We start from the raw sequence: 23200 nt of genomic DNA, 5'->3' as shown, positions 1-23200 counted from the left end.
CGTGCGGTTTAATGACCTCATCCCCACAAATGCCACAAGTTAACCCGAAGCCCTGTGTAGGAAACTGGGCCAGCGAGCTTCCCGAAAAACACAATCCCATTCACCCCCTGCGGATTACTGTCAGCCCTGATTACCGTGGAGGGGAGGAGGGGACTCCACTCAGCGATCTCACGGTAACGCCGCACTGGGGCGCGAGGGCTGGAGTCTGCCCCAAGCTGGACTGGTGCGACACCGGTGCCCCTCCTCGGTCCTCTTAGAGCCGGGGTTCACAGCAAGGGCCGATCCACTTCAGGATTTTGTGCCAACTCATTTATTTAATTTGCTAAATAATGTCTTGATCAGACGTTTGCGTGTGCACCAGCTACAGCCGGAGACTGCTAGTGTATCCTAAAGATTTCACTGTGCTCAACTACAGGGGTGAACCGACATAATTTATAGAGCTGTCAGAAAAATAAATGAAAGTAATTGGTTGGAACAAAAACCAGCTCACGGACCGGCCCTCCAGGACCGGAGTTGTGCACCCCTGTCTTAGAGGAACAAAGGGGTTGGGTGAGGAGGGGGGGAGACGAGGAGCCAGGCAGGCTGGGGAGCCTCTCTGCTTCTCTCACCGGGCGTCCCAGCAGAGAGGATTAGGATTGCGAGGCTCAGAGGAGAGCAGGGCTTCACCGACCAGCTGCTGCTCCCACTGGTCCTTAAGCCTCCCTGCTAGGGCTGTGATTACACATTCCTCCATAAGTCACTGGGGTCTGGTCTCACCAAAGCCATGGTGTTTATGTGGGATGTTGCTATAGATAAGTCTGATGCACATTTCTATTTTATTGTGTCCTGCATTACTCGCATTATTTTAAGGCTTGTGGCTAAACCCAAAAAACAGAAGGGGTTGCCTACAGTGCAGTTCGTAAGCATTTAGGTGTTTAGAGAGAGCGAGAGAGAGTGAGAGACAGCCCGTTTGCTTCCTTTAATCCTCCGCAGTTTTAATAATCTCAAATGTATATCAATAATTCAAGGTATATAGAAAGCATAAGCCCCTTCTGGACATCTTCCTGGAAATGCCTTTTATGGCACTCATGATCCTCGGTTGATTTCAGACCCAATTTATTATGTAACTGGGTGATGGAGATATAGTATGTCTGATAGCATTTTTCCACCAGCATACTTTACTGTAGTGCAGGTCCCAGGCTCTGTTGGTCAACCATGGTGGGAACACATCCTTGTGACTCAGTGACAAATGTCTCCCTGCCCTGAACAAAGACAGGGACTACATTTGGCTCATGGCTCCCAGAACTAAGTACGGTGCAGTTCTGTTGGTCAACAGAACCATTCCTTGCCTAGTTCTGGGTGCTAAATGTAATCCCTGCTTCTGGCTCAGTAACGAGCAAACCATGAAACATAACTGGTTGGTGGAGCTGTGGGCATTGATAGGTCAAACATAGTTGTCATTTTCTGGAAAATCAGTTGTTTCCTGAAAGGCTGAAGTGCTACAGCGTGGGCCGTCCTGTAAGAGGCTGTTGCTGGGAACCAGTGCTCTGCTGTGTTGTGTATCAGCTCTGTCTGCTCTTTGTTCAGGCCTGGGAGACACATTCTTGTCTGAGTCACACTTGGGTGTGTTCTCACCATGGCGAGTAACCTTTTGTTGACGCAGGATGTTACTCCAGATAAGTCTGCAGCACGTTTCTATTTGTCATTGTGCCCTAGCATTATTTTAAGGCCTGTGGGTAAAGCCAAAAACAGAAGGGCTTGCTATATGTGGGTTTGGGCCCATGACGTCCGAGCGACGAGTCATTTCCAGTTCAACTGTCGTTTATTCAGTGACTACAGTCTGAGACTAGGTGTACTTACTAACTTTTTATTTCACTCTGCTATTGGATCTTTGCGTTCCTGAAAACTTAGAAAGAAGGGAGAGTTGAGGAGAAGATGCGGCATGTCTTTTCAGAGTTGTGGTTCACTGCTCTCAGTGAGGTTTATATTTCTGAAAAGATCCTAACTGAGCAAAGGCAAATGTGGATGCCTCACCCCCAAGGGAAAAAATGGGTCAATACGAGAACAAATCTTTTGGGTCAAAGCATACTCTTGACTAAATTAATTTCCATGGGGACTTGCATGTCATCAGATAATTTGTTTCCCAAATAAGTTAAATAAATCAACGGAGGACATGAAAACGGACATAAATAATGTCAGAGGCATCATTGTTCTTGGACGGTTGTCTTTTGTAGTCGTAGTATTTTATTTAATGAACGGTAATGAACCGAATCTGCTCTGCTCGTGACGAGCGTGTGCGTGTGCCTCTCGGGAACGCTCTGACTGCAGGGGAGCGGAGCGGACATCGGGGTCGGATCGAGCCCCTCGTTTGGCGCGTGGGGTCCGTGCTCCTGGCGCCCTGCATCGCTGCTCCCCACCCCCACCCCCCTCCCTGGCACCGGGTCGCACTCCCTGAACTTCAGCTCTGATTGCCTCGGCGCCCCGCCATGGCTCTTACTCACTTTGGGTTTTATTTTTAAACGCGTCCCCTTCGCCGGCTCCCGCGTGTGACGGGGCGGTTAGTGCAGAATCATTACGCACCGCCATGCACTGCCCTCTTTTTATGGGTGTGGAGAAAGTCATTACGGGAAGTGCGGGTGCGGATGATCAAAGGGCCTGTTCTAATCCCTTCCCCTGATTTAAAGGCCCAGGCACCAGGACGCCGGGTGTACCCTTGGAATGAGTGGCCAAGCAGTCTCTGTCTAAGCCAACTGGGGAGCTTTTCATGCGTCCCTTGTAAAAAAAAATTGATGAAGGGCGTACTCTCTGCCATGTCCACTGTGACCCTTGACCTCTGCCCTTTCTTCGTGACAGTGTGCGGGAGAGGAGAACTGGGTGGACAGTCGGACGGTGTACATCGGTCATCGGCAGCCCCCTCCGGGAACAGAGGCCTACATCCCTCAGCGTTACCCCGACAACCGCATAGTCTCCTCCAAGGTAAGAGTTCGGCAAAATCTCAGCAGCATGCTTACTAATGTACATACGCTCAGTGGGCACTTTATTCGCTGTTTATTATAATAATTATTTATTTATTATAGTAATTATTTTTTACACTTAAGTCTTCTGCTGCTGTAGCCTATCCACTTAGAGGTTTTGATACGCTGTGTGTTCAGAGATGCTCTTCTGCATACCACTGTTGTAATGTGTGGTTATTTGCGTTACTATCACCTTCCTGTCAGCTTTGACCAGTCTGGCCCTTCTCTTCTGACCTCTCTCATTAACCACACATTTCTGCCCGCTCACTGGATGTTTTGTTTTCTGTGCCATTCTCTGCTGTGCATAAAATGAGCAGTTACAGAAGTACTCAAACTAGCCCGTCTGGCTCCAACAATCATGCCACTGTCAAAATCACTGATCAACCATCAAAACGGGGAAAAAATTTGATGTGAACATATCTCAAGCTCCTTATCGGCATGATTTTATGCATTACACTGCTGCCACATGATTGGCTGATTAGATAATCGCATGAATAAGTAGGTGTCCTAATAAAGTGCTCAGTGGGTGTCTATGGACGGTACCTCACTGAATGTACATATTAAAGGTATCCTGTGGAGATGCACACCAGTGGCTCAGTCAAACACTACAGATCTATACATTTCTGCCTCACTGTATATTTAAAAAAAAAAAACACATCCCAAAAAGTATAGCCCTCAGTAGTGTATACTGATTAGTATGTAGTGTAGATTGTGTAATGTATTTGGTAGTGTATACATTTTAAAGTGCATTCCTCAGTCTCTGCGTAGTCTTATAAAATACAGTCCTCAGTAGTGCAGACTGCAATGCACTGAGCCGTGTCTTTAGGCCTGCTCTCCAGTGTTATTTCAGGTGGGCACTAGGTCTGCGTTGTTTCCGCTGCAGACATGGTTTAATGAAGTTCTGTCTTTCCCGACAGTGACCGTAAGCTGATACCTTAAAAATGCCATTATTGATTATGAAAAGGTTATGTGCAATTTAAAAAACATTTCTGCCAGTTTTGATGGATGAATAATGACCATAGATGAGTTAATGGATTTTTCCGTACTCCTTGATCCTTTTAGTCGCAATTCATTTATATTTAGCTATGATGTCTCCTTATATAGCAATAAAAAAATGTGTGAAATATACATTATGATAAGTGCATCTTGTGCTTTATACATTTTCCTCCATGGTTGTGTAAAATTAACTGCAGGTGCTGACATTGCAGCTTGGTTGTTATACAGTGGACTCTGATAAGCATAGGTACTGCAGGCAGCACGACCACAGGGAATATTTATCTTGCTGTTTAACGCGTCAAAGCCAGTAGACCCACAAGTACCAGTGTGAACTCAACTCCCACATACTGCTTAGAAACATGCTATTTTCATATGCGTGTCTGTGTGCGTGTGTTTGTGTTCGGACCAGGATAACCCCTCAGGCTAACCAATAGTTTCTATTTTTCTCTCAGTATACCTTCTGGAATTTTGTTCCGAAGAACCTCTTCGAACAGTTCAGAAGAATTGCTAACTTCTACTTCCTCATCATATTTTTGGTTCAGGTGAGTGAGGTGTGAGTGAGTGTTTTTGCTCCACTGCGTCAGTGTAGACCTGTGTGTGTTCAGAGGCGGTGACGCGGTTTTTCTCGTCTCCAGCTGATCATCGACACCCCTACCAGCCCCATCACCAGCGGTCTGCCCCTGTTCTTCGTCATCACCGTCACTGCCATCAAACAGGTGCGCACTTCACACAACACACACCGATGCTCCGCATGCAAGCGCGCAAGCACACTGCGTCCACGCACATACTCAATTTAAATGATCTAAAGCCTTTAGTGCCTTTTTTTAGACTCTAAATCAGATTATGGATTTAAAAGTATATCATGTTATGGCTAGAAGTAAAATAATCTGCCTGGCCAGACACTCCCAGTACTGCTAAAATGCATCTCCACTCCACCTGATCAAAAGCCTTTTTGGCATTTGGAGAAAGAACTGCTTCTTTTGAATCTCTGTCATAGTTAACATATCATACAATAAGCAATCTCCTGACATTCAAAAATTAAAGTCTATTGGGAATAAGTCTAATTTGATCTGGGAAGTTGACAGTATGTCCATTTTGTATATTTGCAGGGATATAAATTAATATTAGCATCTCTGTCTTAGAGAAGTCTGATATTTTTTTGCTCTTCCTTGCACTGTTTAATTTGGGCATCGTTGGGCAACTTCCACGTGTGATTAAAAAGATAATTTTACTCGGCCTTTCGCCTAGAATAGGCTGTAACTCCATGGAATTATTATTTTTAATTTAGTGCCAGGAGAGCCTCAGACAATTCACTGCTCACCTGTTCCCACAAAAACTGAAGATCAGAAGGAATGATTTACATTTTAATATTTCACATAGGCTGTTATACGGTAGGAATAATAACCTACCCAGAGAGTAATGATCTGTCAGTTTTGTCAGCAGTAATAATATCAGCAGAGGACAAGCACCATGGGTAAGCAGACCAAGGCTCCTTTCACTCATTAATCATAGTCAGAAATAAATGGGTCACTATGTTGCAGTTGAAAATGAAGAATGACACAATACCTTCAGAAATATAAATCAGCAGTTTTCTGCAAAGGTTGGTGAACTCCTACATGGCACCATCGCAGAGATGACCGTGGCTAACCCTTGTCCCCATTGCCTCCCACCCCGTTTCTGCTTCCTGTCCTTCTATACATTCCCTCTTCTCGCTTGCTTCTTCCTCTCCTCTCTGTTGTGGCCCTGCATCCCTCTCTCTCCTCTCCCCCTCTGTCTTCAGGGCTATGAGGACTGGCTCAGGCACAAGGCAGACAACTCCATCAACCGCTGTCCTGTCCACATCATCCAGCATGGCAAGGTGGTGATGAAGCAGAGCCGCAAACTCAGGGTAAGGCTGAAACAGAGCCGCTAACTCTGGCTACGACTGAAACAGAGCCGCTAACTCTGGCTACGACTGAAACAGAGCCGCTAACTCCGGCTAATTCTGAAACCAAACCACTAACTCAGAGCCGCTAACTCAGGCTACGACTGAAACAGAGCCGCTAACTCCGGCTACGACTGAAACAGAGCCGCTAACTCAGGCTAAGACTGAAACAGAGCCGCTAACTCAGGCTACGACTGAACAGAGCCGCTAATTCAGGCTACGACTGAAACAGAGCCGCTAACTCAGGCTAAGACTGGAACAGAGCCGCTAACTCAGGCTAAGACTGGAACAGAGCCGCTAACTCAGGCTAAGACTGGAACAGAGCCGCTAACTCAGGCTAAGACTGGAACAGAGCCGCTAACTCAGGCTAAGACTGGAACAGAGCCGCTAACTCAGGCTAAGACTGGAACAGAGCCACTAACTCAGGCTAAGACTGGAACAGAGCCACTAACTCCGGTTGAGAGTGAGAGAGGCTTGGTTTCTCATCCGAGCGGCTATGTCTCCTAGAGAACACTAACTCCATTACTGCACTGGAAAATTACGATGTGAAATGGATGAACCCAGCATCACTTTATGTGTCTCAAGGTGCTGTGAAGTTAATTATTAACATTAATCAATTTACGGCCAGTTTTATGACATAATATTTTGAATGTGATTTTCAATGTCAATTTGCCCTTGAGCAGAAACTACTCTGCTGTAAAGCCGATAGGTCAGGAATGGATTTACGCTGTGGCCCCAGTGTCATACGACTCTGTCCTGCTTTACCGGCCAGACATGTTTGTATCCTCTGTTGCCCTGGAAACATTTCCAGTTGTATATCTGAAATCCTGTGACCTCAGTCATACTACTGTCCCTCTCATGCAGAAGAGCATTCCCCAACAATGCATCGCAAACTCTTTATGCTCATAAAAAAAATAGTTTCTTCTCGTCGATCACTGAAATAGACTCACATTGCCCTGATAGAGGCTTACTTTGGATAAACATACTATACGATGCATACTGTACAGTGCACTTTGTTTCTGATAAACGTTGTTGAGTCTGTTCCTGAGTTTGATTTCAAGTTCAAGTGTACATCCCATTACCGTAGCTCAAAGCCCTAATATATGTGAAGTGGAATGGATTGCATCAAGGATAATTGGCCAGCATTTCAATTGAAATACCTAAGCTATTACGAATAACATGGAGAGCTAATGTTCTCGCTTCATATTTGGATCAGTCATTTTGTTAGTAAATAAATGTATTTATGGCCTTGTACATATCATATATACATGTGCGCTTCTATATTGCCATGTCTGCAGTAATGCCCTGTGTTATTTCAGTGCTTTCTGCTGAAAACTCTTCCTAATCTGTAATTCCACTGATCGTTCCAAGGGATCAGATTGAAGATGCTCTAAATGCAAACTCATTTTAGTGAAGTGCAGTGTTGAGTGTGCGCCGGAAACAGGCTGAATAGTCTATAGTGTGTGTGAGCCATATGACCGGGCACTACAGGTTAATGATTTGGTTTCTGTTAAGCCACTGGGTTTGCATAATCCCTTATGCAACACATGATCCCCTGGACATGCAGTATCAGAGTATGGGGTAAATGGGAGTAAATCGGATAGATTCCTGCTTTATTTGTTAATGTGGAGAATAGTGCAAGTAATAATGTAAGGTATTTTTCAGCTTTTTTTGAAATGGAAAAATGATTTAAATCTGCTGATGGTTTTATGTTAAAATCCCTGTAACAAAACACTACAATCTTTCATTGACAGTCAACTGTTATCTAATATAATGTAATGTAGTGCAAGAGAATGTATGGAAGAAACATTAGTGCTGTCTCAGTGAATAATGTAAGGGACTGAGATCAGTAAATCAGTGCAGTCACAGTGAGTGATGTGAGAGACTGAGATCAGTAAATCAGTGCAGTCAGTGAGTGATGTGAGACTGAGATCAGTAAATCAGTGCAATCAGTGAGTGATGTGAGAGTGAGATCAGTAAATCAGTGCAGTCAGTGAGTGATGTGAGACTGAGATCAGTAAATCAGTGCAGTCAGTGAGTTATGTGAGAGTGAGATCAGTAAATCAGTGCAGTCAGTGAGTGATGTGAGACTGAGATCAGTAAATCAGTGCAGTCAGTGAGTGATATGTGACCCTTGCTCTATTTGTTCCCTCAGGTTGGCGACATCGTCCGAGTGAAGGAAGATGAGACTTTCCCCTGTGACCTCATCCTCCTGTCCACCAGCCGAGAGGACGGGACGTGCTTCGTCACGACGGCCAGTTTGGACGGGGAGTCCAGTCACAAAGTACGAGAACATCGCAACGTCTCCTGCTGCTTCCATAGGCTCTCGTGTAGAGGACACTTCCCTCATAGACGGATGCTCTATTTGCTCTTGATGGTGACAGTTTATTTGAAGCCATTGCGCTCTGGTCTTCCATCTTTAGAGGTTTCGCATCGCTGTGATGTGACTTTTTTCAAATTGATGTTGTGGTTATCAAAGAGAAAGGAAACACCACCTTTTGGATTTGCTCTGAGACGGATAAATGATCTGTGAATTATTCATTTCCTGTAGCGGGGCAATTTTCTTCCCCTCAGAGGGATACGGTAGCTAATGGAACAGCCGTGAGTTTTGAGTGCGTCACCGTGAGTCACCCTGGTCCTGTGTTGCGAAGAAAGGATGGGTGTGAAAGCGTGCAGGTTGTGTTCTAGCAAGTTGTCCCTGTTCTGACTGAGCAGTGACATGCCAGATCTCCAGTGAGGGAGGCAGTGTGTGTCGCCCCACCCCATGTTAGAATGCAGCAGGCCTTCTGCTCCCAGGGTAGACACAGCTCCAGTGCCGATATGTCACTGAAACATTGTGTCATTGTGTCAACACTCGCTGAGAGAGACAGGTACACAGAGAAACTGAGGCGAGCGGGGGTAGTGATAGGGGAGAGAGAGATGGGTTAGGGACAGGGAGTGCAAATATTTGTATTTGTTAATATGTTTTGACAATACTACACTGTCAAATCCTGACAGAAAAGCCTGATTTCAATTTGAGAGAGATGGACGGATGGAGAGATGGAGAGAAGGAGATACAGCTGGGAGAAGTGAAGGAAAGGAAAGGAGAGAGACCGTTTTTTTTTTTCTCAGATTGAAATAAATTATTTCCCGACATGCATATATATTGAATGTTGGCCATATGCACACATTTGAGACAACATTCTTGGCACATAAAATATGAATGTCTCTCTCGCTCTCTCTCTCTCTCTTTCTCTCTCCCTCTCACTCTCCCTTGCTCTCGCTCTCTCTCTCCCTCTCTCTCTCGCTCCTGCTCTCTTTATCTTGTTCTCTCTCACTCTCGCTCTTTCTCTCACTCTCTCTCGCTCTCTCTTTCTTTCTCTCTCTCTTTCTCTCTCGCTCTCTCTCTCGCTCTTTCTCTCTCTCTCTCTCTCACTCACTCACTCACTCACTCACTCACTCACTCACTCACTCACTCACTCACTCTCTCACTCTCTCACTCTCTCTCTCACACACATGCACAGACGTACTACGCAGTGCAGGACACTCAGGCCTTTCAAACAGAGGAGGACCTGGACAGCCTACAGGCCACCATTGAGTGCGAGCAGCCGCAGCCTGACCTCTACAAGTGAGTGAGCAAGAGTGTCTGTGTGTCTGTCTGTGTCTGTGTGTGTCTGTCTGTGTCTGTCTGTGTCTGTGTGTGTGTGAGCAGCCACTGCCTGACCTCTACAAGTGAGTGAGCAAGAGTGTCTGTGTGTCTGTGTGTCTGTGTGTGTCTGTGTGTGTCTGTGTGTGTCTGTCTGTGTCTGTCTGTGTCTGTCTGTGTCTGTGTGTGTGAGCAGCCGCAGCCTGACCTCTACAGGTGAGTGAGCAAGAGTGTCTGTGTGTCTGTCTGTGTCTGTTTGTGTCTGTGTGTGTCTGTGTGTGTCTGTGTGTGTCTGTCTGTGTCTGTGTGTGTGAGCAGCCGCAGCCTGACCTCTACAGGTGAGTGAGCAAGAGTGTCTGTGTGTCTGTCTGTGTCTGTGTGTCTGTCTGTGTCTGTGTGTGTGAGCAGCCGCTGCCTGACCTCTACAAGTGAGTGACCTCTGCGCGCGTGTGTGTGCATTTGTGCGCTTTGTCCTACTGTATGCATTTGGCACACAGTGCGAGTGTTTCTTTTTGCGACTGTTGAATAAATGATGTTGTTTGTTTTTGGTATGGATCTGTGGGTGTACAGCTGAAGGCTCTCTTCCGATCTGATTTCAGGTTTGTGGGGCGCATCAATATTTATCAAGACCGAAACGAACCTTCTGCAAGGTAAAAGCCGCTCAGATTCGGCCTTTTGGCCCGGCCAGGATTTACTTTGATTTGGCATTCAGTCTCCCGTTTGTTTGTTTGTGTGTCTAACCCTTGTGTTCTGTTCATTAATTAGCACCTGTGCATCTGTTAACCGGGGTGAAATATACCCATGGATTTTAAAGCAATGCAGTTTGGAAATTGTGTTTCCAAAAATACTCTTTATTATCTTGATCTCGATTCTAAACAGTATGAACGTTTTACGATATGGTCATATACCCCTGCTACTGTAGATCACATTTAATGATGAAAGTGTCATTCATTTTTTGTTGTAAAAATGAATTGTATAAATCCATTATAGTGATGGCTCCGGGGCTATAAATCATATTTATGTGTGGAAAATGTAAATGAAAGAGCAGTAGATAGTATTTATTGTTTTGATTTGACATTCTCAAGTACATTTTAGCTTTTTCTTATTACAGTTTTATCGTATACAGTATTACAGTATCAAATAAACCTTTTTGACAAAAAGACGTAAAGCTAATGCAGATGATGAACAACAAATGGAAATGCCAAACAAGCACAGGGGTTAATGTTTTTTTTAAATATATATGGATGAATGTTTGTATATTTATCTGACTGAATGGAGTTCTGGTTTGTGAAATAAACAAGCATTGCTGTGTTAATGATGTATAATACATACACATTGCATTTAGAGTAGGATACGCTCATCCCTGATTGAGATTGCTGAAGCTCCGCTAGGCCAGAGTGTGTAGGAAGCAGCCAAATCCATGCCACAGGGTGAGCCCAGGAAGTGCTAATCAGTGCTAATGAATCTTAGCTCTCCGGTGTGCCATGTGGGTACAGCATGTTGACACAGACGCTTTTTGGTTTTTTAAATTAACCTATTGCACAAAGGCCAAGTGGAAGCTAATCAAAAAGCTGCCATTCAGAACTTCCCCCACAGTGCTGCTCTCGTTATATCGCACAATTACGGCTCTGAATGTCATGGACGTCTCGAGTTTCAGTGGAAATAATCCCCTCCTTTTTATTTTAGGCCTTTAGGATCCGAGAACCTGCTACTCAGAGGAGCCACGCTGAAAAACACTGATTGTATTTATGGTAAATGTCTTCATTATTCATTTCCGTGAACACAAAGCTCAAGGGCAGAAACTGAGCATTCTTATTCTCGGACCGATCATACGTCAAATGAGATATTTACATTGTGCTTATCGGACTGCAGGTTTTGTCTCTGCCGGCTTTTAGTTTGATCGGAGTCGCTCAGTAGATTTGTCCTTTGGTTGAACTTAAGCTGAAGAAACCACCCTGCGGTTTGGTGCGAGTGTGTAATTCCTGCCTGTTCCGTCGTAGCTGTCGCCATCTACACGGGCATGGAGACCAAGATGGCCCTGAACTACCAGTCCAAAACGCAGAAGCGCTCGGCTGTGGAGAAGTAAGACTGCCTGTCTCGCTCGCTTTGTCAGCACATTCTTCTTGCTGTGCTGTGCAGACCCACACTTGAACTTTTGCATAACTCCTCTGCCGTGTAGCTATTCAGAGTGCGAGCCGGGGACTCGCAGGCCTGTTTCGCATGCCTTCCTACCTTTCGGGAGGCGTAGGCGTCTCCGTCTGTTTGTCATCAGCTGAATGTCGCTTCCTCCTTTAGCCTGCCCCGGTCCATTGGCTTTTTGAAGCAGGTGCTGTATAATTGATGTGCATAAGCACGCGTGCAGTGGTTTCCTGGTAACTCTTCCTGTCTCCGCTCAGCTAGAAAACAGAGGCGTGAATCGGAGGAAGGTCTCCGTTTCCGGACCGACCGCTGATTCTTTGACCCTGCAGTTCGGTCCCTGCTCAGACCGCTCTCTGCTGCCCCCCGCAGGTCAATGAATGCCTACCTGATAGTGTACCTGTGCATCCTGATCAGCAAGGCTCTGATCAACACCGTGCTGAAGTACGTGTGGCAGGCCGACCCCGACCGGGACGAGCCCTGGTACAACCGGAGGACCGAGACGGAGAGGCAGCGGCACGTGGTGAGCGCCGCCTACATTTCCCATGATCCCCGGCGGCTGCGGTTCCAGTCCCTCCCGCCTCTCTGACCTCGGCCCCTTCCTTCCAGCTGATCAGGGCTTTCACGGACTTCCTGGCCTTCATGGTGCTCTTCAACTACATCATCCCCGTGTCCATGTACGTCACCGTGGAGATGCAGAAGTTCCTGGGCTCCTACTTCATCACCTGGGACGAGGAGATGTTTGACGAGGAGCTGGGGGAGGGGGCGCTAGTGAACACGTCTGACCTCAATGAGGAACTGGGACAGGTGAGTGAACATCAGCAGTAGTGTAACGGAACTGTAGTGAATTGTGAGAACCGGAACTGTGTCGATTCAGATTTGAGAAGAAGCGTCTTCAGTCCCTTTGGGATTGCTGCTCAGATAAAATAAAACGTTGTTTCATGTTTTATCATCTGCTCTGAGCCCATAATTGCTTAAACGGATAAGGCCTAAGCTATGCTTAGTCTGAACAGCCATGTTATCAATGTCAGTAACTTATTAAAAGGGTTTTACCATCCATTTGCAATCTGCTGCAATGGGCAGCAGTTGGATTGCTGTCGGGTACGTGAAAGAGCTCCAAGCCAGCGGCTTGCTTTCGCTTCCCATAATTCCCTCCCCCCCTCAGGTGGAGTATGTGTTCACGGACAAGACGGGGACGTTGACGGAGAACAACATGGAGTTCATCGAGTGCTGCGTAGACGGGCACATCTATGTCCCCCACGCCATCTGCAACGGGCAGATCCTAGCTGACTCCTGCGACATCGACATGATCGACTCCTCGCCCGGAGCAGGAGGGAGGGTAAGTGACAGCGCCACACCATGGACTGGAGGTCTCCTGCATGCAGTGACGCACGGGATGGGGTTGTGAAACGCAATCTTGACGACCGAGACTGCTGCGGTCTGTCTTATTAACCTGCCGTTTTCTATTCAGGTCCATTGTTAGGTTTTTAGTGAAGTTACACTGCGGTTTAGAAGTCTTAATCCTCTGACTGCTATGTGTTCTCGTGACCCTCTGGGAGAGGTTTAATCCAGCTGTGGCGGGCTAATTGAATCTGCCTGGGTGGATGACAAATTAGTGCAGAGAATGGAAACTGACTTTCCAGGACCCTGCCAATTACAAATCCACATTTTACCAGCGTCTCTCACTGATGGGTGTAATATATATTCTCCCAGTGTAATGACTTCTCGCTGCGTGTCAGTTGGCATTGTTTTAATTTTGTGTGTGTGCGTATTCATGTGCGTGTGTGTGTGTGTGTGTGTGTGTGTGTGTGTGTGTACATGTGTTTGTGTGTGTGTATGTGTGCCTGCCTGTGTGTGTACATGTGTACATGTGGACTTGTGGACATGTGTACGTATGTGTGTGTGTGTGTGTGTGCTGTTTAGCGGCCTGCGTCACCTCCTCTCTGTTCCTCCCTGCAGGAGCGAGAGGAGCTGTTCTTCCGCGCACTCTGCCTCTGCCACACCGTGCAGGTGAAGGAGGAGGAGACGGTCGACGGCATCAAGAGGGGCATCCACCAGGGCAAGGCCACCTCCTTCTACATCTCCTCCTCCCCCGACGAGGTGGCGCTGGTGGAGGGCATGAAGAGGTAAGCTACCTCCTCCTCTGCTCTGCTCGTGTCACACTTCTCCAATGTTAAGTACGCAACCGTACTTTCCTCTAGGGTCCTCATCGCACTTGTCCCTGTGTTCGATTTGCACTTCGTTGTACATGGCTCTGGATAAGAGTGTCTGCTAAATGCCTGTAATGTAGTGTAGTGTAATGCAGTGTAGTGTAATGTAATATCATGTAATATCATGTAATGTAAAACGCTGCACTTGCGTTTGATTCTCTCCAGGCTTGGCTTCACCTACCTGCGTCTGAAGGAGAGTCACATGGAGATCCTGAACCGGGACGATGAGGTGGAGAGGTGAGTCCTCCCCGCCCCGGTCTCCAAGGCTAGGGGCAGCCGGCTGGTCAGAAACACGTGCAGAATGAATCCTCAACAGGCGGGCCTCTTGGAGAGGCCATATTGGCGCCCTGCTGATGCATGACTGCGCCTCAGGGTCTAAAACCCTGGACTGGACTGGAATGGAATGCAGTGGCACCCCGACACCAGCTGCAGATAGAGGGCAGCGCTGAGTCATGTGCTAAACTCGTGACATAGAGGCTTAGCTTGTTTTAGTGTTCAGGCGTCAAGGCTTAACCTTCTGAATGAGATCTCGGTCAGGTGCGAGGTCTGGGGATTGTCATGGTGGACGTAGCTGTGTGGACCATGTGAGTTGACGAAGCTTAAAATCAGACAAGGTTCTTAAAATAGTTTGATTGCTGCATGCCTTAGTTCAGTGTGCGGTGTTCTGAAATAAAATTCCCAAAAATTTAAATTGGATGTCATCTGGAAATTGTTTCGTAATTCATTCTGAAAGTAGAAATCTGACCAGTACGTGTCATATTATCATTTATTTGGGAGCAGGAATTCCAGTGGTCAGTACAGGGGCTTGTCAACAGAGTGATAATGACTCTCTGTTCTGGAAAGCACTTAGGCAGTTTGAGAGAGGGAGAGAGAGAGAGAGGGAGAGAGGGAACTAAAGAGCGAACTAAAGAGCGAGAGAATGAGAGAGTAGAAGTTTGGAAATCCGTCCAATGGAAGAAATGACAATGGGCAATAATTTGGCAGATGGTGCATTCATATGAACATACGTGCACATTAAGATGCATACTCATGTGCACACTCACACAAACGTACATGAACACACACAATCAACTTGGACCAAGATGGGTCCCTCTGCTGTGTGAAATCATAACTACCATGATTATAAATGATTAATATTATAATCATCATTATTACCTTCATACAGTGCATCTCCCCAGCTGTCTCTCTTAACTTAATTGTATTATATTATATTGCTATACATATTATTTCTACAGCACTTCTCATAGAGGTGTTGAAATTACTGTTCAGATAATAGAAAATAAAATGTGACATCTATAAACTGAACACAGTACATAAAAACATAAGCAAGTAAGCAATTGGAATTACACAAGCAAAACCATTTACAGAATAAACATATTTTACTATACAAAGGCTAGAGGCTTTTTTTTTTTTTTTTTTTTTTTTTTTTTACTTGAAACCTGTTTCCCTGGCAACAGCACACCGGTATTTCCACCCCACGCCCTGCCCTGTGCACCCTTTCCTAAATGAACTCAGGCTGTCTTAGCTGTGCCTGGAGGGCGGGGATTGTGGGAGCTGAGAGCAGCTGTGCGGCAGGGTCTGGAATGTCAATGGAATGGAATGTCTATGGTACCCGGCTGTATTATGGATATCATAGACTAAATGTCTATGGTACATGGCTGTATGATGGATATCATAGACTAAATGTCTATGGTACATGGCTGTATGATGGATATCATAGACTAAATGTCTATAGTACCCGGCTGTATGATAGTAATAGACTAAATGTCTATGGTACATGGCTGTACAACATATTTGTGTGTGTGTGTACACTATGTCATGCATAAATAATGAAAAGGAAAGCTATGTTTCATGTTGTGGTTGGGGCTATTTTTGACCCAGGTTTGTCACCCTGGTTTCGATTTCTCTTCCCAGGTTTGAGCTGCTGGAGGTGCTGAACTTCGACTCGGTCCGGAGAAGAATGAGCGTCATCGTGCGATCCACCACAGGTAATTCACCCTGAATCTGTTTCTGCAGAAATGACTTTGGCACGACGGCTAGGATTGGAAAGCTAACGCGCGTGCGTGACCCCATTTCTCGCTGCAGGCGAGTACTACCTGTTCTGCAAAGGCGCCGACTCCGCCATCTTCCCCCGGGTGATTTCCGGAAAGGTGGAGCAGGTGCGATCCCGGGTGGAGCACAACGCAGTGGTGAGTGGAGGCTCTGCCTTTCGTGCGTTACGCTGTTGTGCAGGGTGGCACAACAGCGTAGAATTATCTATGTAGCCCAGTCCTTTACATTATCTCACATCCTCCACATTTATGGACAAACGCAGATTGTTCTTGTGTCCTTGTATAAAATCTTTTACTGTGTAATCAATGGGTGAATAGGCAGTGGCATATGCAACACATTGGCTAATTGAGCGAGGGTAATTGGTGCAAAAAGCTTAAGCCAGGAATGTATAAAGGCCTGTAGCTCCATAGTTTCCCACCCCCGTAATAGTCTGCTGTAGGCATTTGATATGCTACTCTGTATATAGGATCTGACAGTGTTTTCATAGCAACAATGTACATATGGTGAAAAATACAGACACTGTCCAGTTAGGTGTTGAGTGTTGCACTGCCAGTGGGCGAATTTCACTGTGGAGACAATGCAGTTCTGTTCTTTCCCTTCTTTTCTATCTGTTCTCTTCTCTTACTCTCCGTTCGTTTATACTGCCATAGTTTTGGTAAAGACTGGTGGTCGTCGAGCAGATTGGCCCATTAGTACTGTATAAAAGCGGCTGCATCTTATGTCACGTTGCTATATGCCCAAACAGGCTCCTGCAAAAATAGATAAATAATCATGTGCAGCATACAGTCAGTCACTGAAATGTGGTTTTGCTTAAGCGGTTTGCCTTGAGGGCAATAAAGCAGTGCCATATTCAGTGATGAAGTCTGTAGGCTTGCGGTCCCGGGTGTTTGTGGTGGCTGTGTGGAGTCTGCCCGGCAGCCTGGCTCGGGAGCAGTGTGGGAACTGTGGGTAGGGGTTTGGCAGAAAGCAAGCTGCCAGGTGACATCATTTTGGGTGCTCTCCGGTTGCCATTGGCAGTAGGTCTGTCCCAGTTTTATCTCTGACACAGAAAGCTAATTGCTGCCCAACAACAGAGTGGAATGTATTGTCTACTGACCCCCCACCCTTTTAGCCTCCTGATGGAGGAGGCGGTGTGAGAGGGCTCGTCTGGAGAGAAGACTGTAAAGCCTGTATAATTCTTCAGGAATGATACCTTGGTTATGTAACTTTTGTATTAGACTTTTACATCTATGAAGTGCTTTTCAGACATGCATTTCAGTCTGGAACAGGGTTTCTCACAGTGGCCACAGGGCCTGCTGGTTTTTCTGTTCCTCAGTACTTAATTGATTATTACAGTCTACTCACGTCACCTGGTTTCGAGGGTGAAGATTGGTTGTTGATTTTTTTGAAGGTGAAAGCAAAAGCAAGCGTACAGGGTATAGCCCACCAGTGTTGAGAATCACAGGTCTAAGTGCTGATTTGTGACTCCTGATGGACAGGAGGGCTTGCGGACGCTGTGCGTGGCCTATAAGACCCTGACCCAGGCGGAGTATGAAGACGTGTGCCAGCAGCTCAACAGCGCCAAGCTGGCCCTGCACGACCGCGACCGCAGGCTGGCCGAGGCCTACGACATCATCGAGAAGGACTTCATCCTGCTGGGGGCCACCGCCGTGGAGGACAGGTAGGCCCCGGGCCGGGCGTCGCCCGAGATTGATTCGCTCCTAGGTCGGCGGTGGCCAGTCATGTGCCATGGAGGGCCGAGAGTATGTTTGTGTTCATTCCAGTCGACCACTACACTTGCTGATTTCAGAAATGACACAAATAATTAGCAGGTGTAGCGATTGGTTGAATGAAAACATGCGCACCGTGACCAGGCACTGCTGAACTAGGTGTGAATCTTTTAGAGCCATCTGAATGTGTGGATTTGTGTGTCTATACATTTACTCCAAAGTGGGGGGGGGGGGGGTTAATTATTGATTGGTGAGTTGTAGATTTGATTGGTTAATTGAGGCGTTGTTGCTTAGTAGTTTGATTTGATTGGTTAATTGATGGATGTGATTGCTTAATTTATGGATTTGATTGGTTAATCGGTTCGCTGACCTCGCTAGGCTCCAGGAGAAGGCGGCGGACACCATCGAGTCGCTGCACAAGGCGGGGATGAAGGTGTGGGTCCTCACGGGGGACAAGATGGAGACGGCGGCGGCCACCTGCTACGCCAGCAAGCTGTTCCGCCGCAGCACGCAGATCCTGGAGCTGACCACCAAGCACACGGACCAGCAGAGCCTCCACGAGGTCCTGTTCGGCCTGAGCCGCACCGTGCTCCGGCAACAAGGCACCATGAGCCGCGACACCTTCTCAGGGTCTGAACGTCCTCTTAATGTCCTCTTAATGTACCCTTAACATACCCCTAATGTACCCTCAGCATCCCCTTAGCATACCCCTAATGTACCACTAACGTCCTCTTAACTCCTCTTAATGTCCTCTTAATGTACCCTTAACGTTCTCCTAATGTACCCTTAGCATCCCCTTAGCATACCCCTAATGTACCACTAACATCCTCTTAACTCCTCTTAATGTCCTCTTAACATACCCCTAATGTACCCTTAGCATCCCCTTAACATACCCCTAATGTACCATTAACGTCCTCTTAACTCCTCTTAATGTACCCTTAACGTACCCCTAATGTACCCTTAGCATCCCCTTAACATACCCCTAATGTACCACTAACGTCCTCTTAACTCCTCTTAACATACCCCTAATGTACCCCTATCATACCCGTAACGTACCCGTAACGTACCCCTCTTAACATCCTCGTTAACGCTTCCAGCCCGCCCCATGTTCTTATGGCATAGCTATAGTTTTAACTTAATATCTAAATTAATATCTTTTAACTTACACACAGCATTCTCATAACAGAGCTGTAATGTTTACCTGGCATCTTGCAACCCACACACAACATTCTCTCGACACCATTGTAATGTTTACTTGTAAAAGATCTTGCAGCCCACTCATAATGTTCTCATAACACCAGTGTGACGTTTACTTAAACGTCTCGCAACCCACACACAATGTTCTCATAACACAGCTGTAATATTGACTTAACATCTTGCAAAACACATTCCTGTAACGCCGTTGTAATTTATACTGAACACGTTTAAATATGAAGATCATTTTGTGCTGGTCTGGACAGTCAGTGCACTAAAATGAATCTAAAAATAGAATTTATTATTTTTTTATTTTTTTAATAGGTATTTTGTATCTTTTAAACTGCAGTTAAAATGGTGCAGGTACAGGCTTATCTGAAGGTCACACAGACCTATAAACCATACAAGTAGAGGCAGGCACCCCATATTTAATGTGAAGAAATGCGTGCAAATACATATTTCAAATGCATATCGCTCATTTCTCCCCCGCCCCCCACCTGTGTGTGATCCAGCCTCTCCAACAACTTCCACGACTACGGCCTGATCATCGACGGAGCCACGCTGTCGGCCGTGCTCAAGCCCGCCCAGGACGACAGCTCGGGGAACTACAAGGAGATCTTCCTGGAGATCTGTCGCAACTGCAGCGCCGTGCTCTGCTGCCGCATGGCGCCCCTGCAGAAGGCGCAGGTGTGACCTCACTTCCTGTCGCGCGGCCCGCTCCTCCAGACGGCGGCGTTGTCTGTCAGCTGTTTATTTTTTAATAGAGTTGTATTTGGGAGGTGGCCGATAGCTTAGTTGCTTGACTTGGACACAGAAGGATGGTGGTTCAAACCCCAGTGGTTATAATATATGCATATGCTCATTCACATGGATGACCTCTTCTCTTTCTAACCAACAAAACTGACTGAGCCGCGTGATTACACATGACCAGATCAGGAGGAGCTGTCTGGTTATTATTTAAGCATCCTATCTTACTCAGGGGCATGCATATCATGTCCTGGATCTGTAGTCACAAGCCCCAGAGAAGGGGCATTCCAAATGTTACTGCCAGCACTACAAGAATGCATTTTACATACACACATTTTGCCACTGTTCATAATATGTGTTGGTACAGGGTGTTCCAAACGACGTGTCCAGAAGCCCCAGGGAAAACACTAGCATTTAAGGAGGAATGTTGATGTGACTTGAGGCTTGAGGCAAAGAAATGTCTCTTTCAGATCGTGAAATTGATCAAGATGTCGAAGGAGCACCCTATCACCCTCGCTATAGGGGATGGAGCCAATGATGTCAGTATGATCCTGGAGGCTCATGTGGGCATAGGTGAGCTGAGCTTCACCTGAAGGCTCACTTCCTCTTCCTGTTGCCTCACTTTCTCTTCTTGTTTTGCTTTGCTTATTTCTCATGATTTTCCTATTTGACAGTTCTTAATCTAACTTTAAACATTGGCAGTTTTACTTGGCCTTTCATTAAAGAATAACAGTAACTGCGACCTTATTAATGTCTGTTTTGCTGTCCCTAGGCATTATGGGTAAAGAGGGTCGACAGGCTGCACGGAATAGTGACTATGCAATCCCAAAGTTCAAACACTTGAAGAAGATGCTGCTTGTCCACGGTCACTACTACTACATTCGGATTTCTGAGCTGGTACAGTACTTCTTCTACAAGGTGAGTGCGCTTCTGTCAAAAAGACTGCACTGCATTCCGGGTAAAACCAAAACATTACAGTGTGATGACATGCTGCATACCAGAGGTATGAATAGGCACTGCGAAGATCTGATAATCCCCAGTGTGGGGGTGGTCATATTGGCACAAACGAGAGACAAAGACGGATTGTCTTTGGTGAAAAGTTGACCCTTGTTTTCCTGTCTTCCAGAATGTCTGCTTCATCTTCCCTCAATTCCTGTACCAGTTTTTCTGCGGGTTCTCCCAGCAGGTACGAGACGTCTCCCCTGCAGTTTGACAGTAACGGAAATCGCGCTCTCACGTTGCTGGCTGTATGCAGTGCTACATCGTGCGCTATTGATCTAGAATGCTTTTCAGTGCTAACTGTGCTCCTGTCCTGTGCTCATCTTCTCTCCAGCCTCTGTACGACACAGCCTATCTGACCCTGTACAACATAAGCTTCACCTCCCTGCCCATCCTGCTGTACAGCCTCATAGAGCAGCACATCAGCACGGACATCCTGAAGAGGGATCCCACTCTGTACAGGTGAGGCTCTGGGAGTGTGTCCTTGTCTTTCCCTGCATGTTACACTGGGTTTGTACTTCATTTCCCAGCATTCATCACTGCATGTACAGTATCCAATGTCCCAGCATAAATCACTGTGTGAACAGTATCCCATGTACCCACATGTTTCCAATGTCCCAGTATGCACCACTGTGTGTACATTATTCCAATGTCCCAACATGCACCACTGTGCGTACATTATTCCAATTCCCAGCATGCACCACTGTGTGTACAGTTGACATATTTCATAATTCATACCTGCATATTTAACATTCCCGGTTTCCCTGAATCCCTGTGCATGTGCACAGTACTACAGCACCAGAGCTTTGAGCAATCCTGCTTCCTCTGTGGAGAAAAGGGGTCCGATAGATTCTGCCCCACATAATCATTTTCAAGGTGGAAAACTGTTTGGCCGTGCCCCTGCCCTCTTCCCCCCCAGGATAGATTCAAATCCCTGCCCGACTGCGGCCTATTTTTACCCGGCTGAGAGGGTGAGGAGCAGCAGGGCCCGAGGGCACCGCGCTGTCCTTCACCGCTCTCAGCTCTGCAGCTGAACGCGGGGCCGGGGAGATGGACGAGGCCGCGGTCCGAGCGGCTCTGACCACTGCCCGTCAAGCCTCAGCGAGGCGTCGCCATGCCTGAAATCACTGCTCCCAACCTTCAGCTTCTCTGCTGCTCCTCTCCTCAGGTTCTCTACTCTGTGTCCTCCAAAATATGAGCATTATTTAGGATAAAATAAGGAGAGTACTGGCCATCTTTTTGGCTGAAAAGACACGCTAGAGACATGAAGGGAAAAGGGAAGCTGGCAGAAGGGGGCTTAGGAGAGATGGATCACAGCTGGGCCTGGAAAAAAGAAGAAGGCTGAAATATGGAGTATAAATACTAACAAAATAAGAGAATGCTGGAAGCAAAACCAAAGACCGCTTCAAGAAAGAGGAATGAAGGAATGAGTGGTTGATAAGCTGGCTTCTTGTAGCTGGGTATCCCCCTCTTGTATGTTTTGTCCGAACATGTCTTTATGATGATTTTTGATAACGCTGATAACGTTGGTGTTGTAGACATGCAAGACGGTGGGGTGGGGAGCGCAGTAAGCAGGGCGTGTCCTTGCCGATTAGCAGGTTAGCTGTAAAGTTTTCCCTCTCGTCTCCCACAGGGACATCGCCAAAAACTCCCTACTGCGGTGGCGGATTTTCATCTACTGGACGTTCCTGGGAGTCTTCGACGCAATGGTGTTCTTCTTCGGTGCTTACTTCCTGTTCGACAACACCACCTTCACCAGCAATGGTCAGGTGAGGCTTTACCACCATGGAAGGCAGCAGTCCCCCCCGATCGCCATGGATACACTTTCCTTAGAGAGGTCTTTAGTGTTTTAATGATACTTTCCGGAAGTATGATCCATATTAAGCAAACCTTGTTGTGGTTGTAGAGAAGGAGCTGGAATTGTGTTTTTTGGAAAGTTTTGGAATATCTTGGAAATTGACATCTTCCATTTGGTCACTGTACAGTGAACTCGAGACCTACAGTAAAATCTGGAGACTCGCTTTGGGTGTACCAGTGCTCAACCATTGCAGAGGCTTTCCATTCATACAGTATTTACTACACGGTAGCATGTTGAGCTACAGACATCTTTTGTTGTACTGTTTATTTCCTTTTTTTATCATATTAACCTTTTTGATTGCTTTTTTTTGTCTGTTTTTTCAGTTTAACATCCTAATTTTCTTTACTTTTTTGTCCCAATTTTTCTTCCTCTTCTCCCTCTCTTCTTCCTTCCTCTCCTCCTCTTTTTTTATTTTGCTTTTTTCTGCTTCTGTTCCTTTCCTCAGCTAATGACTACAAACACACAGATGGTAAGCCTGTCTGTCCCTCTCTGTCTGTCACTCTGGTTTTGTTTTCCGTTTCACCGTTTCCCCCCTCACGCCCCCCTCAGCCCCCCCGCACCCCCCTGCAGTTCATAACCACTTGATCACTCATAGGCCTTCTCACTCTCTCCACCTGCCCACTACGCCCCCCTCTCCATCCCTCCCTCAGGTCTACATGAGTAACCTCCCCTCTCCATACCGTGCTCCATCGTGTTAGCATACTTAACCCTAGCGCTACATGTTTGTCCCTGTGTTTCTGAACGCCGCGGCTGTGGC

At 46.5% G+C, this 23200-nt stretch overlaps 1 protein-coding gene across 5 annotated transcripts in view; it reads left to right on the top strand.

The window, feature by feature from the left end:
* Positions 1-23200, top strand: part of atp11a (ATPase phospholipid transporting 11A) — a 60684-nt gene that overhangs the window by 23472 nt on the left and 14012 nt on the right. For all 5 annotated transcript variants that reach the window (XM_061225846.1, XM_061225845.1, XM_061225848.1 and 2 more), the window contains exons 2-25: positions 2833-2955; positions 4442-4531; positions 4625-4705; positions 5770-5877; positions 8069-8197; positions 9417-9520; positions 10138-10188; positions 11225-11289; positions 11539-11620; positions 12047-12197; positions 12284-12481; positions 12840-13013; positions 13634-13800; positions 14050-14121; positions 15799-15872; positions 15970-16073; positions 17415-17596; positions 18024-18275; positions 19352-19526; positions 20057-20159; positions 20359-20504; positions 20713-20772; positions 20920-21047; positions 22219-22354. In XM_061225846.1, the coding sequence (XP_061081830.1) occupies positions 2833-2955; positions 4442-4531; positions 4625-4705; positions 5770-5877; positions 8069-8197; positions 9417-9520; positions 10138-10188; positions 11225-11289; positions 11539-11620; positions 12047-12197; positions 12284-12481; positions 12840-13013; positions 13634-13800; positions 14050-14121; positions 15799-15872; positions 15970-16073; positions 17415-17596; positions 18024-18275; positions 19352-19526; positions 20057-20159; positions 20359-20504; positions 20713-20772; positions 20920-21047; positions 22219-22354 (2955 nt within the window). The remainder of the gene's footprint in view (positions 1-2832; positions 2956-4441; positions 4532-4624; positions 4706-5769; positions 5878-8068; positions 8198-9416; positions 9521-10137; positions 10189-11224; positions 11290-11538; positions 11621-12046; positions 12198-12283; positions 12482-12839; positions 13014-13633; positions 13801-14049; positions 14122-15798; positions 15873-15969; positions 16074-17414; positions 17597-18023; positions 18276-19351; positions 19527-20056; positions 20160-20358; positions 20505-20712; positions 20773-20919; positions 21048-22218; positions 22355-23200) is intronic.

Source organism: Conger conger, chromosome 17 (assembly GCF_963514075.1).
Source record: "Conger conger chromosome 17, fConCon1.1, whole genome shotgun sequence".
Taxonomy (NCBI): domain Eukaryota; kingdom Metazoa; phylum Chordata; class Actinopteri; order Anguilliformes; family Congridae; genus Conger; species Conger conger.
This window is presented reverse-complemented; position numbering and strand designations above follow the sequence as displayed.